General features: G+C 57.6%; 1 protein-coding gene and 1 long non-coding RNA gene across 3 annotated transcripts in view; one reads left to right on the forward strand and one right to left on the reverse strand.

Annotated features, from left to right (window-relative positions):
- The window catches only part of KIRREL3 (kirre like nephrin family adhesion molecule 3), a 114,281-nt gene that overhangs the window by 58,883 nt on the left and 39,677 nt on the right, over positions 1-15,721 (forward strand). For both annotated transcript variants that reach the window (XM_037038192.1, XM_037038193.1), the window contains exon 4: positions 14,251-14,408. In XM_037038192.1, the coding sequence (XP_036894087.1) occupies positions 14,251-14,408 (158 nt within the window). The remainder of the gene's footprint in view (positions 1-14,250; positions 14,409-15,721) is intronic.
- LOC118981428 (uncharacterized) lies at positions 12,959-14,734 on the reverse strand. The gene is made up of 2 exons (XR_005065343.1): positions 14,324-14,734; positions 12,959-14,060 (listed from the first exon to the last, which is right to left on the reverse strand). It is a non-coding gene; the product is annotated as an uncharacterized LOC118981428 (long non-coding RNA).

Below are 15,721 nucleotides of genomic sequence, written 5' to 3' on the forward strand. Positions count from 1 at the left end.
GGCTGCAACGGGAGTGTTGACACCACAGAAATTCCCAAACATTGCAGTTCAGGCCTTGTTTGGTGTTTTATTCTGTTACATTTGAAGAGCATTTCACCAGCACACCATTACCCAAGCCCCTCCCCTGACTTGACCTGAGACGGCAGGTGGGTCTTGCACCTTTCTGAGTCCATGTTTCTCCGATGGTGAAGTGGGAACAAGTGTTTCTACCTGCCCAGCTGTTCAGAGAGGCTGTTTGAAATTCATGGAGGCGCCTAGAACACTTCAGCAAAATTCAGCTGGAAAAGCCCCCAGTTCAGGTCGCCACTCCCCGTGATTCGTGCCGTTCACAACAATCACCCTTCATCATAAAATCAGCGAGAGTGTGGCCGAGCACTGACTCATACCTGGCACTATGCCCAGGCTGGAGGGGCCCGGGGTTTGCTCAGCAGCACCCCCAGGGGCTGGCCTGGCCCTGGGCCCCCAGGAAGCACCTACGAGGCAGGCCACAGGGCCACCCTGGAGGACTGGGATGACCAGGCTGGGCCCCAGGGACCCGAGCTCTGACTGCTAACTCACAGGTGACCCCAGACATCTGCTTTTGCCCTTGTGAGCCTCAGGGATGACCAGGAAAATGAAGGAGACTCTGTAGGTGAAAGCCGTTGGAAAAGCACAGAGCACTAACTGAATGCCAAGTGGGGACCCTGGGGTGTGGAGAGGCCTCCTGCGCGAGAGCTGGGTACGCCCTGATGTCCACCCAGTCCTGTGCAGACAGGCAACTTTGTCCCCTCGCATGCAGCTAGTAGGGGCTAAACCACTTAGATTAAGTACCTACTGTGTGCACTGCTGTTCTAGGCACTGAAGTGCCGGGAACATTCCTGACACTGGGCCTTCAGGCCACACTGACAGTACTGCTGTCCTGCCACTTAGCAGACGTCAACGCTGAGAGTTGGAGAAGGGAAACCTAACCGAGTTCGCAGAGCTGGGGCGGCGGCCCAGAGACTCGGGTCCTGTCATTGGAACAGCAGGTTCGGTGTCACCTGAAGCCCGCCCTTCCCTCCCTGCAGGGCTCCTCTCCACCACCAGGTGGACACAGAGTGCAGGCGGGGCCCACCCCTGGCTCTCCTCCCCCCAAACCTGCCCCTCCCTGGGCAGGTGGGCTGTGAATCACTCAGCCTTGTGCACCTGCTGCTGCTCTGGGAGCCAATGGCCATCACTACCCAACCTCAGGCGCCACTAGAAAGGAGCAGGGTGTTCCTGTCTCTGACCCCAAAGACGGTTCCTCACTTCGCTTCGCCTCTCGGATTCCCAGACCACCACCTGGCTGGAGAGGAGGGAGGCAGCTCTGTTCCCTGGGAGATGAAGAGGGAGGGGAAAGAAAGGAGGCGATGAGCACTAATAGTTATATTAATAATGAGTAATTCCAGAGATTTCACATCTTACATAATCAGCCTACTACGTGTCAGAATAAGTATTATTCCCTTCCCATTGTGTAGTGAAGACAGGCTCGGAGAGCTAACTAACTCATCCAAGGCCATGCAGCCAGTAACTGGGAGGCCCCAGTGCCAGGCTCCCTGAGGCGGCATCGGAGCCCCCGGGAACTCTGAGCGCAGGCCTGGACATTCCCAAAGACCCGCCGCCTGAACGCGCCCAGGCTGAGGGCTGCATGATGCTGAGAGAGCTCTGCCCGCCTCTCCCGATGGTTATGTCCCGTGAGTGCAAGCTGACTCCAGTGGGGGTCTAAATAAAGAGACCAAAAAGCAAAGCCGCCATTCCGCCCCCCACACACAGACAGACACAACACATTCCAAAGTCAAATGCAAACGATACTCTCAACTATAGGCCAGGTTTGGGTGATCCGGGCCACTGGCCACAACATGCATGCCTGTCAGGGGGACCTGACTATGGCTTTAAGGTGCACCCAACACGTTTCACTTCCAACCAGCGTGGAGCCCCTCACCTGTCCACCCCCCAGAGCAGCTGGCAGGCTGCCCCCAGCAACACTCCTGCCTTTGGACCAACGTATGCAGCCCTTCCACGGACCCCCCCCCGCCCCCCCGCGCGTGAAGTGATGAGCATCGGGGCTGAAAGCCAAGCATCCAGGCTCAGCCTGATGCCGGGACACCCTCGGCAACTCAGTGCTGCCCTGTCCCTTTCCGTAGAGCGTCCACCGTGCCCAGGACACTTTCCAGGTGGTTCGATTGCTAATCGATGGGAAGGGAAGGCTCGGAGGGGAGACAGCGCAGAAAAGGGCAGTGGTTAAGAATCCAAGGGTCCTAGGCCCGGCTGGGGGTCCCAGAGAAAGGGGTGGTTGGAGGTGGAAAGTGGGGAGACCACAGGGTCTCAGGCAAGCCAGGGGATGTCGACTGCCCACCAAGCCCAGTGATTCAAATGCCTACAAGCCACCTCCAAACCAGCAGAGGCCCCTAGGAGTCCCCAAAATAGCCACTTCCAAAACTGGCCCGTGAATCCAACCAGGGGTGCTCGCAGGGTCCAGACTTTCTGGAACGCAGCAACACTCAGCATATCCGAGGGTTTTCAGATCTGCCTGTCCCAAGCCGTCTGCCCCTGGAAGTTAGCATCTCCTACCCAGCCCCCTCCCTGCAGGTGTCCCTTCTCACCTTTCCATTCACTCCTTGATCGTCTGCTGAGCAAGCTCTCCGCTGGGGCAGGAAGACAGGAAGATCAAGATAGGGCTGCCGCCCCCAGAAGTCACCCCCAGCCTCTGTCCGGCCACCCTGAGTCCCAACAGCACACCCTGCAGGGCGAACGGGAGCACTGGCCAAGGTCCCACGCTGGGCACTGGGACACACAGCGGACGAGACCTGACCCTCTCCCCGGATGCTCAGCCAGTCTAGTGGAGGTCGCAGGGGGCACCTGCACAAAGCTGAAGGTTCACGTAGGTGTCTGTGCTGACGGACATTCCAGGGAGAGAGAGCAGCCCCTGCTCACCCACCTCCTAGGCCCGTGGGGGCAACTATGCAATAGGGTAACTGTGCAGGGAGAGCTTGGGGTGATGGAAAGGACCCACGGTGCCTCCATGGTCCCCAGATGAGGGCCAGCCTCCCCAAGGCCAGCAAGAGTGAGGCCAGCCACAGGAAAAGGGGAAGGAAACACCCTGGGCTGTCAGGAGGGATCACTCGGGACAAAAAGAACTGATCTCCAGCTGAGGTCCAGGCCACACACGAGTGAGTGGGATTCCCATTCTGTGTGATGGCCCCGCACCCAGGGGCCCATCAGGATCTGCCTTCCCCAAGAGCTGAAGGACCTGACTGGCCTGGGGTGTCAGGGAGAGAGCGAGCCTGTGGAATCTGGCCCCGTGCGGAGCTTGAGGTGTTTGAATGAACAGCTGGCACGTGAGGCCATCAGCCAGAATGGGGGGGGGGGCCCTTCCTCACATGGCCCAGGCACCCTGCACCCTCACACCACCCAGGGCTGCCCAGCCCCGACCAGGGAGTGATCTGGTGGAAATACCCGAGACCCAAAGTCGTGAAGGGAGAGCAAACTCTCATTCTTCCCTTGAAATCTTTGATTCCTCATGGAACAGCCCTTGCCGCAGGGCCCTGGGAGTAACCGCCCAGGAGGGAACCACGGGGAGAGAGCCGGTGGAGTTCGGCACCCGATGGGTTCCTGATCATTTATATTGTAGTGCAGAAAGTTAGTACAAACACTAGGAAAGTCTGGGAGCCTCCTGCTCCCTCCCAGGCCAGCCCGCCACCCAGCTGCACACTGTCCCAGCTCGCCACCCGCGTGGCATTCCAGCAGCTCTGATGAGGTTACACATTCGGCACTGTCGCCCCGAGACACCACGGCTCTCCCCACGTTGCTCCTCTTACGTTGCACTGGACTTGAGCTTTCTATTTTCCCAGCTTTGCCGGGCTGTAATGGACCTATAAGGCTGTGTAAGTTTAAGGCGTGTAAGTGTTGATTTGATACGTTCATATATTGCAACAGGATTACCATCATTGCATTGGCTAGCCCTCCAACTCGTGCCCTAATTACTGTTTGTGTGCGTGTGTGGTGAGAACATCTAAGATCTACTCTCTTGGCTACACTCAAGTGTATAATGCAATACTGTTAACTATAATCACCATGCTGAGCGCGAGAGCCCCAGAAATCATTAATCTTAGAGCCGGAAGGGCGCACCCTTTGACCCACACTTCCTTGTTTTCTCCACTCCCCAGCCCCGCAACCTCCACTCCACCGTCTGTTCCTCATAGTTCGGCTGTCTTGCATTCCACATGCAAGTGCGATCGTGTGGCATGCGTCCTTCCTTGTGTGACATACTTCACGTAGCAAGATGCCCTCAAGGGTCCCCCGGGTTGTGGCAAATGCCTGGATTTTCTTGTCTGTCGTGGCTGGGCATAACTCAATTTCTCGGAGCGACGCCCCGTAGCTCTGAGGAGGCACTTTTCACGGCAGCACCCTGGGAGTGGGAAGGACTCTCAAGTACGCCCCGTCTGCACCAAGAGAAAGGCCATGCTCCCCAGCTGCGGGGACGCGCGGTCCATCCGAGAGCCCTGAGGGGGACAGGAGGTTCCCGAACGGTCTGTGATGCCAAACGGTAGATGAGCCTTCCGACACTTCTCATGATGAATTCCAGGATGCTGCCCTTCTCTAAGTTTAGAGATTCAGACTTTTTCAAACAGGGCTCAGATTCTGGCAAACAGTAGACTTGAAGATGTGGCGTAGAGTTGAAAGGTACATTTCACGGTTTTCTGAGATTCGCTGAAGGGAGTTATCCTGGCAAGAGACCAGGCAAACCACTTCGCTCCTCCCCTCCCCTCCCCTCCCCTCCCCTCCCCTCCCCTCCCCTCCCCTCCCCCTCCCTTCCCTGGAGGGCTGCCATCAGCATTCGGGCTCCTCCTTAGAGGGATACCCACTGGCCCTCCTGACGCTGGGCTTTGCTGGGTCATTCGGCCCTGGCTCGGCTCTGCATCTCCCCCTTCGCCTGTCTCTCCCCATGTGTCCCCTGCCCACACTTCTCTCACACTTGGCTCTGCCTTCCCTTCCCACACCTTCAACCAACTGCCGTGGGGAGCAAAGGCACCGTTTTATCACGCAAACAGCAGTGTGCCCAGACTCTCATTTTGGATGCCCACCCTTGGCCTTTCCCATTTATTCCTGAAACCTCTGAAAGAGGCAACCCTTTGCCTGTACCCCTCGGTTTCTGCACAGACCGCTGAGGCTCCGGGTCCTGGTTGGGGAGGCTTCCTGCCCCCCACCCCCGCCTGCCTCCTTCCCTCCTTGGGGAAAGCCACCGGGCTCCCCTGTGAGGCTCATGGCCAGACAGGGAGCTTGTAGCCAAATCAAGCACATCAGTTCTGCTTTCTCCTGTTGGACCCAGGCAGACAACCTGAGCCGTGCCGGTCTCCTGCTGGGTCAGGGTGGCTGCCTTGGAACTGGGGAAGCCACCCAGCACTCGGGGACGGGTTCTTGCTCCCGTGTGGCCCGCAGCACTGAGGTCACTAGACTCGTGGGCCTGATCCAGGTGTCTGGTTCCACCACTTTGACAGGTGTGACTTACCGCAGGTGGCTTGGCCTCAGTCTCCCCACCTGTGAAATAAGAACACTGTGGGGGCCCACAGCATGAGCTTACTGTGGGGTCTCAGCAAGTGCTGGGGCAAAAGAGGTGACGGGGATGAAGAGGGACCAACTTGCAGTGAGAAAACAAGTCGCGGGCGGTGATGTACAGCCCAGGGAACATGGTCAATACGACCGTAATAGCTTTGTGGAGTGACAGATGGTAACTAGACTCGCCGTGGCGATCATTTTGTAATGTATAAAAATATTGAATCACTACGCTGTGCACCTGAAACTAATTTAATATCGAATGTCAATTATAATTCACTTTTAAAAGCATTAAAAACAAGTCAGCGGCTCCGTGCACCACGATCGCTTCCCGGGCCTGGCCAGGTGGTCAGGAGAGCCCCGACACCAGGCTGCTCGGGGCGAGCTGAGGGCCTGGGGGAGGCTGGGCGCGGCACTGCAAGGCAGGTGCGAGACACGCCGAGGGCCGGTCACTGGCAGACACGCCGAGGAAGGGCTGTCGAGCTGTCCTGTGCCCATCCACACAGGAGCTGAGCTGGACAAAGGAGCGAGTCCCCTCCTCAGCAGGACAACCCACCTCCCTAGTGGCCCACAGGGGCCACCCTGTCGGCCACCCTCCGGCCCTCACACTCTCCCCTCCCTCCGCTCTGCACACATCCGGTGGTGGATTTGTCTGCTCCGTGTTAACGAAACAACCTGCTCACAAACAGCTCCTCACTGATAAGAGGCTCAGACCCCTTTCCGAGGTCTAATCCGGAATAAGCAGAATGCTCGCCCTTCCTCATTTGAGGGAGAAATCAGTGACTTCATCCCGGACAGCACCTGCCCCCACCCCCTCTCACCTCACCACCCTGGACCCTCCCTCTGGCCCCTCCTGCCTCCCATGCTTCCGCATCCCCATGCTGGGTTGCCAGGACTTCCAGGCCAGCCACCGACCAGGACACCCGGGGCGGCTGGGGCTGGGCCACAGGACGGGGATAGAAACAGAGGACTCCCTGTGCACTCCGCTGCTCACGTGCACCAGTGACTCAACCACGTGGTGCCTCAGTTTCCCCACCTCTGAAGTGTCCAGGGTCAGCGTGTCCACCTCATGTACAGTTGTGGTGGGGGTTAAATGTTGGTGATGTTTACAGCACTGAAGGTTCTGGAAGTCTTGTCAGCCCTGGATCAATGTCAGCCGTTATTTATATTATTGCTGTTGGGGTTTTCACTACCACGTCCGAGGAAATATGCCAGGTGAGGGGGACATGCAAAGAGCCTTGAGGCCCCTGGTCTGGAGCGTGGGGAACCTGAAGCCAGCCCCGGGTCCGAGCACCAGGCTGTGCTGAGTGCCGCGTAGAGAGCCCGGCGCAGGGCTGGGGCACCTGGTGAGCGTGGTTTCCCATGCAGTAGTCCGGGCAAGGCGCCAGGCAGCAAAGAAGAACGAGGCACTCGCTGCAGGCCGGACGCCATACCACATGCAGGGGGAAGAAAGAACCTGGCGAGGGCCAGGCCTCCAGGGACTCACGCTCTTGGAACAGCTGACAGCAGCGGCAGCCGGCCCCGAGAGCTCAGGGAAGTGGTGCAGAGTCTCAGGCAGAGCAGAGGCTAGACGAGGGACCAGAGGCGCTGACTCTGAAATAGAGCTTTCTGGAGGAGGCAACCAGTTCACGAAGCAAAGGCAGCCTTTGAACTGGTGGAAGAAGCAATGGGATTCCAGCCAACTAAGACTTGGAGTCGGGACATCCCCAGCAGAGGGGACTCCCCAGGCAAGTGCACCTGGTTGTAAAAGGGCTGCTCTCCAGGCAGCGAGGTGCGCAGGCCCAGCTCAAGCATCGGAGAAGGAGCTGGAGAGAGAAGGAAGGCCTCTCTGCAAAGACCCTCAAATGCCCTCTGTGCCGAGTTGGTTTTCCTCCCGACGCAGCTGGGAGCCAGTGATCCTGCTCAGTAGCAGAGATTGAGCTTCTGGAACAGTCACCTGGCCATGCTGGAGGCAGAAAGGGTCAGAGAGGAATGAAGAGAGAGTTCATGCCGCCGGCCGGGTCTGAGACCACTACAGGAGCCAGACATGTGGGTGGTCCCCAGATGGCGGGTTACTGCTGAGTTCATCGGTTAGGCTTGCCGCCTAGTAAACCACCCCACGCACGACTCTGAGTCAGCAGGCGGCTGAACTCGGCTGAGTCGGCTCATCTCTGTTGCGCCACATGAGTCAGCTGGGCTCACCCACTGCCTCCGCAGCAAAGGCCTCACTCTCGTGGGCACAGGTCGTGGAGGGACTGGAGGGACCTACAGAGCCTGGTGAGGACAGGGCAGAGGAAAAAGAGAGAGAAACTCCTACTTTCCCAAGGAAAGTGAACACCAGACTTCTATGCCCTGGGCACTCTGTCCATAACCTTTCAAGGGATGAGTGCAGTCTGTTCACAGAACCAATAACATACAACATCAGTACGACACTGGACTATTTATGGTGTTTCCCACATCTCCTCTTACTTGACTCTGGCAGCTAAACAGCACATCTGATTTTATTCCACCCCCTCTTTTACAAACGAGGAAGCTGAGGCACGGAGAAGCTAAGCAACTTGCCCAAGGCCACAAACTAATAAAGGTGGGAGCCAGAATTTGGGCCCAAGCTGCCCAGCCTCCAGGTTAGCTAAACACATGGAGAGGGACAATCGGGAAAGAGCGACTCAGTCCAAGTAGGTGATTCTGATCCACAGGGAGAATTTGAGTTAGAGTGATGAAAATGAGACTGGAGAGGCTGCCAGGAGCCATGGAATTCAGACTTCTTCCAGACAGCGATACTCCTAGAAAGACCCCAAACCAAGGGTTGTCAGACTCTCAGCAAATGGAGAGTGAATGAACTCGGGCGGAGACGGATGAATGACCAGACTTCCGTGCCAACCGTTCTGGCACAGTACAGAGCAGAGGCACGAGGGAGAGAGTGTCAGGTAGCATGATCAAGGCAGGAAATGATGAGGGCCACCCTGGCCAGGTGGCTCAGTTGGTTGGAGCGTCACCCCACACCCAAAAGGTGGCAAGTTCGACCCCAGTCAGGGGATGTACCTGGGCTGCAGGCTCGATCCCCGGTCCGGCACGTATGAAAGGCAACTTATCGATGTTTCTCCCATCGGTCTTCCTCTCTCTCTCTCTCCCTTCCTCTCTCTCTAATATCAATAAAAACATAACCTCGGGTGAGGATTAAACAAGAAGAAGAGGATGAGGGCCTGAGCCAGAAGGACTTAGGTGGGCTGAGAGACAGGCACATTTGAGATTGAGAATGCACGAGGATGCATGACGAGGCAGGGCGAAGGGGATGGAGTCCAGAAAGCGTTGTCATTCCCCGGAGGTGCCAGTCCCCACCATACATGTGTCTGGGATCCATCAGCCTGACGGCTGCTGTTGGGGGGTCCGTCGGAGAGTGATGTGCTTCTCCACAGGCAGTGTGGGGAACGGCAGGTGCTGGGAGGAGCAGGCCCATGGGGAACAGTCTCCAGAGCGAATGGAAAAAAGCAGAAGAGAGCCCCGGGGGCCTACCCAGGATCTCTCTGTGCCCCACCTGGTCTTGGCTCCTGAGCACTTACCAACACCCCAAAATATATTATGCATGGAGTCATTATTGCCCACCTCTCCGCTAGGATATAAACTCCACGTGGGCAGAAGCTTTGTGTCCCCACGCCTCACACAGGGCCTGGCACAGAGTGNCTGATCCACAGGGAGAATTTGAGTTAGAGTGATGAAAATGAGACTGGAGAGGCTGCCAGGAGCCATGGAATTCAGACTTCTTCCAGACAGCGATACTCCTAGAAAGACCCCAAACCAAGGGTTGTCAGACTCTCAGCAAATGGAGAGTGAATGAACTCGGGCGAAGACGGATGAATGACCAGACTTCCGTGCCAACCGTTCTGGCACAGTACAGAGCAGAGGCATGAGGGAGAGAGTGTCAGGTAGCATGATCAAGGCAGGAAATGATGAGGGCCGCCCTGGCCAGGTGGCTCAGTTGGTTGGAGCGTCACCCCACACCCAAAAGGTGGCGAGTTCGACCCCAGTCAGGGGATGTACCTGGGCTGCAGGCTCGATCTCCGGTCCGGCACGTATGAAAGGCAACTTATCGATGTTTCCCCCATCGGTCTTCCTCTCTCTCTCTCTCTCCCTTCCTCTCTCTCTAATATCAATAAAAACATAGCCTCGGGTGAGGATTAAACAAGAAGAAGAGGATGAGGGCCTGAGCCAGAAGGACTTAGGTGGGCTGAGAGACAGGCACATTTGAGATTGAGAATGCACGAGGATGCATGATGAGGCAGGGCGAAGGGGGTGGAGTCCAGAAAGCGTTGTCATTCCCCGGAGGTGCCAGTCCCCACCATACATGTGTCTGGGATCCATCAGCCTGACGGCTGCTGTTGGGGGGTCCGTCGGAGAGTGATGTGCTTCTCCACAGGCAGTGTGGGGAACAGCAGGTGCTGGGAGGAGCAGGCCCACGGGGAACAGTCTCCAGAGCGAATGGAAAAAAGCAGAAGAGAGCCCCGGGGGGCCTACCCAGGATCTCTCTGTGCCCCACCTGGTCTTGGCTCCTGAGCACTTACCAACACCCCAAAATATATTATGCATGGAGTCATTATTGCCCACCTCTCCGCTAGGATATAAACTCCACGTGGGCAGAAGCTTTGTGTCCCCGCGCCTCACACAGGGCCTGGCACAGAGTGGGCACTCCATGTGAATTTTCTGAATTAATGCTGAGCTGCCCTGGGAAGCAGATTCCTAAACACAGTCTCTCTTGTCCCCAGTCCTGTCTTTACATTCTGCGGTTCTTCACTTTGGCCAGTAGGTGGCGCATGCAAGTGCCTGAGGAATAGAGGCTGCTAGGATTCCAGGTGTCTCAGAACCTGGGCCGGCAGAGAACTAAAGTGAGCGAGGCATGGGTCCGTTCCCACAACAGACGGTTCTCAAGCACCAGCCGCCAGCTCGGCCCCTGCTCCCTCGCCCTCTGACACTCAGACTGAGGGGCCTGGATGCCACAGACATAGGCAGAGCTGCCCCAGCGTTGGGATAATGGGCAGGACGCGGCCCGAGGGGATGCTGGGCATCCTTAAGGGAGCACATCACACAGGTAGCAGTGGGCGCGGTCAGTGGTTCCACACACCCCTGAGCCACAGAATCTGTAAAACGACACGAAAAACCTCGGTGCATAAAACCACGACAGCTCTACCTCCACCAGTGTCAGGGTGCACACCCAGCCCAGGGCCCACCCCTCCACGCCCTCCCTCACAATAACTTGGGGTTACCCCTCATGCTCTCTGGCCTCCGAGTCCTCTCTGTGAGCACAGAACTGGCTGTGTCCCCCTGCCCACCTCCCCACGGGGGACCCTTGCTCTTGACAGCAGAGCTTGGAGAAAGTCTGCAACAAGAGAGAGACGGGGGCCCCACGTTGCCCACTCATGGGTGACAGCCCACAGGGCTGGTGGGAGGCAGGATGGAGGAGAGAGGCCCCTGCCACCTGCCCAAATCCTGGGGGACAGGAGAGTCAACTGCCAATAGCCAGCCACCCCCACAGTCAGTTGAAGAGCCCTAACTCATGACCTGCCGTGTCGGACATGCCACGGAGCCAGCCGGATGGGGCTCTCCCTCGTGCCGCCGGTCTGGGCCTTCGTGGTGGCCTCCCTAGCCTGGCTCCCAGCCCTGGGCACCCGCTTTCCCTGGGACCCACTCAGGTGGCCCTAGGCCTCAGTCACCCAACAGTTAACGCCTTCTTCCCGACTGACAACAAGCCCAACACCAACACAGTCAACTATTTTTGTCTCCAGATTAATCACAAAAGGCTAATGTTTCCACCTTCCCTGTGATTAAAAATTAGGAGACCAAACTCTATCGTGGTTCAGGATAATAGCCAATCCCGTGAGGGGGCTGCATGAATAATGCATGTCCAGGCTCGGGCTGCACCAGACTTTCTCCCCTCAGCTCTGGGCCCCTCTGAATAGAGAGGTAATGAGTGCCCCCCTCTTTACACGAGAGCTGCAGCTGCGAGGGCGACTGTTGATTTCTATTCAGCCTCTGGGCCCCCAAACATCCTCCCACCCCGCCCCACACACCCAGCCCCATCTGCACCCCCCCCCCGCCCACCCATCTGCTGTGCAGCCAGGCGAAGGCCAATCAATAATGCGTAGCTGCACGAATAACCGGTGTGATAACCACTTATTTGGGAAGATGTAATCAGGACCATTCTGCGGGTGGAGGTTAGTGTGTGTGAGTGAGTGTGCACCCGAGTCCTGGCACGGCATAATCCCACACTCCTCTCCCCTGGCCTTCAGGCCCTTATTCCCGTGTTTGCAGCAGAGCCCTGCAGGAGCAGGAAGGACGGGCTGTGCCCCTCCCTGTCCTTGGTTTGGGGAAAGGCCTCCTCCATCTCCACACTGTGATCCAGGGAGTTAGGAGCCTGAGCAAAGCTCCAGAGACAGTCGCTTCATGAAACTTGGTCCCACTGGGAGCTTTAAAAGCTCCTGGTGCTGGGCTCTGGCTGGGTATCTCAACTGGTGAGAGTGTTGTCCAGATATGCCAAGGACTCGGATTCGGTCCCCGGTCAGGGCACACATAAGAGGCAACCAGTGGATGCCTACATGTGTGGAACGAATCCCTGTTTCCCTCTCTCCCTCTCCCCCCTCCACTTCCTCTCTCTCTCAAATAGATGGATGGATGGATGGATAGATAGATAGATAGAGCTCCTGCTGCTTGGTGCCCACCTCCAGAAACTGAGTTTAGTTGGTCAGTATGGCCCCGGTTTTAAAAATTTCTCCCAGATTTTAAGGTGCAGCCAGGGTTAAAAACCACTCCCTCAGACCCAATGAATGTCAGTGCTGGAGAGAACATTCCAGATCCTCTGTAGAACTTTCACACTTTATATTGGAGGAAATGAACCCGATACAGGGACTGCTATGATGGCTTCACCCTCTGACAGAGGGCACAGTCCACTCTGCCACACCACTGTGCGCTTCTTTCTTCTATTCCTAAAGCTCCACGTGGCTCTTGCAGATTTTCCTGGCTCTCAGCTAGCTCAGCTGGGGTGGCTCTGCCCCAGACACCCCGTGGGGAGAAGGCCGTCTGCACAGAAGGAAGGGGGCAGGAGACCCAGCCCCAGCCCTCCCTGCCGGAAGGGGCCGCCCATTCCGGGGAGATAAAGTCCCCTCAGCAGCAACTGTAATGCCCACCTCCATTTATGGGAAGCCCTCTTTAGCCTCCCTTTGCTCTCAGAACACACCCACACCCCAGGCACTAATGAGGGGGTGCACAGTAGGCAGGGTGGGTGTCTTGACTGTCTGGCCCACACCCACACCCTGTCTGTGCCCAGGGCCTCCCACGGGTGGGGGATGGTTTGGAGGGGGCAGACTTCCTCCCTGGGCCAGGACCCTGGGAGGAGCCCGGGCTGGTGAGGGTGTCAGGAAGCCCAGAGGATTCGCTCTCCCTCAGGAAGTAGACACCGGGGGCTGGCACTGCTTGGGCTGCGATTCTCAACGCAGCCTGGTCAAGGCAGGAAGGGAGGGGCAGAGCCCCGGGGTGAGGGTGTGCCTGGAGCAGGGAGGGCAAAACCTCGAGGCCAAGCCTGCTGGATGCTCGGGGGCCTGGGCCGCCCCAGCCATCTGCCCCCAGCCCACAGTGTGGAAGCTCGCACAAGGTCTATGCGGACCAATGGACTTTGTCTGGCCACTGGGGTCCTTTGCGCTAGAACCCAGCTTGTCACTCAGTCACCCTTCTGCCATTCCCCAGTAAACATGCAGTCAGCCCTTCCCAGGCCTCCAGAAGGGCCTGGTCCAGAGGGACAGGCAGGCAGCATCAGAAGCCCAGCGCCTGCCGCGTGTCTACACACCTTACATCAGAAGAGGCTGTGTGACTTTGGGCAGTCACTTCCCTTCTCTGGGCCTCTTCTCCAAAGGATGGCCGCGGACCATCATAGCTGGCCACCCTGCACCCTGTCGTTATCATGGGCATGATGGGGAGACTCCCCCAGCATGAGTGAACGTTTGTGGACCTTCGACTGGGCGCCAGGCTCTGTGCAGGCCACCGGGGGAGATGTCCGCGTCCTCCTGGCACTCCCCGTGGCGCGCAGGAAGACCCACCGCCACTCCGGGGCAAGGGTGCTGGAAAGTTCCGGAAGGACAAATGCCAAGGCGATGCCAGGGGCCGCACGGCCCTCCCAGCCCTGCAAAGTCGCCTGTCCCCTGCCCTGGAGAGGAGAGGGGCCTGGCCTCCAGCCCTGGCTCTGCCGCTCCTGGCAGCATGACCCTGAGCCAGTCCCCGAACCCCACTGCGCCTCAGTGTCGGACGTGTCATTGGGATGATGGTCGTGTTCATCTAGCAAAATCATTGTGAGGATTCAACCAGATGACAGATGGGACGGTGCTTTGTTTTTTGTTTTTTTTTAAAAAAAGTTAAAAAGAAAGAAACTACAGCTATTCTCTAGGCACCAGAGCTTTGCCCCTCCCACTGTGAACAAGGTCAAGGACGGCTGCCCTGTCCCCTCACAGATTCCTGGTGGGCAGAGGATGACTCAATGCAAAGAACGTCCTCTGAAAATAAACACAATGCACATGTCCAGGATTACTGCTGCTGTTATGATTATACTATAAGGGGATTATATGTTTATTAAAGTGTGATGATTATTGTCATCAGCCCCATCACGTCTGCCAGCTCAGCAGGCCTGCCCAGCCGCAGGGGCCAGTCTCCCTTTGCCTGACCTCTCTCCTCCTCTCCCCACAGTGCCGCCCGATGACCCCGTCATCCTGGGGGGGCCTGTGATCAGCCTGCGGGCAGGGGACCCCCTCAACCTCACCTGCCACGCAGACAACGCCAAGCCCGCGGCTTCCATCATCTGGCTGCGGAAGGGAGAGGTCATCAACGGGGCCACCTACTCCAAGGTGAGTCTTGGGCAGGATAGGCGGGCTGAGGGAGGGGCGGGGCCTGCGTGGGCGGAGTCCCGCTCTCCCCGCCTCTGCAGCTCCGGCTCCACTCGCCCGCCCTTCAGTCACGTCTGATTCTCCCTTTTTGTCTGGGGGTCACTTCCTCTCTCCCTCGCTCTCTCTTCCTCTTCCTCTTCTCTTCTCCGGGGTAACCGTGTCAGAGGAGGAGACTGAGGACTCAAGCATCCAGGGCCCAGGCCCTAGGGTTGCCAGATAACATGAGGGAGGCCTGATCTGTCGGGTGTGGCTCAGTGGGCTGGGCGCCGTCCCACACAGTGAAAGGTCGCCGGTTCGATTCCTGGTCAGGGCACAGGCGCGGGTTGCAGGTTTGATCCCCAGTCAGGGCTTGTGCAAGAGGCNAGTCCCGCTCTCCCCGCCTCTGCAGCTCCGGCTCCACTCGCCCGCCCTTCAGTCACGTCTGATTCTCCCTTTTTGTCTGGGGGTCACTTCCTCTCTCCCTCGCTCTCTCTTCCTCTTCCTCTTCTCTTCTCCGGGGTAACCGTGTCAGAGGAGGAGACTGAGGACTCAAGCGTCCAGGGCCCAGGCCCTAGGGTTGCCAGATAACACGAGGGAGGCCTGATCTGTCGGGTGTGGCTCAGTGGGCTGGGCGCCGTCCCACACAGTGAAAGGTCGCCGGTTCGATTCCTGGTCAGGGCACAGGCCCGGGTTGCAGGTTTGATCCCCAGTCAGGGCTTGTGCAAGAGGCAATGGATTGATGTCCATATCGACTCTTCCCTCCTTCTCTTTCTGCCTCCCTTCCCCTCTCTCTAAAAATAAAAAATAAACTAAAGTAAAATACGGAATGCCCAGTTACCTTTGCATTTCAGATAAACAACCAATGACTTTTCAGTATACGCATGTCCCAAATAGTGTATGGTGCTCAGTTATGGGTCCTCCTTACAGTAAAAAACCATTCACTGTTTCTCCGAAATTCATTTGCACCTGAGAGCCCTGTGTTTCAATCTGCTAAGTCTGGCCGCCTTTCCAGGGCTGCAGGTAGGACCGCTCAGGTGCGTGTTGTCCGGGGCCACACTGACACCCGCCCTGCGCCCATGCTGCCTGCCCGCCCACAGGGGTGCTGCTTCCCCATTCACACGAAGTGCCTCAAGCTTCGACTGCCCTGCACTGACACCTGAATGACCAGTGTAGCTTATCTTCCATCCGCAGGCCTTCCTGTGAGGAAGGGCCCTTCCTGCCGGGCTGACTGGTTCCTAGAGATGTGCTGAGAATGTGCCTTTGATACCCAAACCGCACAGTAGAGGGCGCTCCCC

This window comes from Sturnira hondurensis, unplaced genomic scaffold, assembly GCF_014824575.4.
Source record: "Sturnira hondurensis isolate 20B ecotype Veracruz unplaced genomic scaffold, ASM1482457v3 Scaffold0024152, whole genome shotgun sequence".
NCBI classification, from domain to species: domain Eukaryota; kingdom Metazoa; phylum Chordata; class Mammalia; order Chiroptera; family Phyllostomidae; genus Sturnira; species Sturnira hondurensis.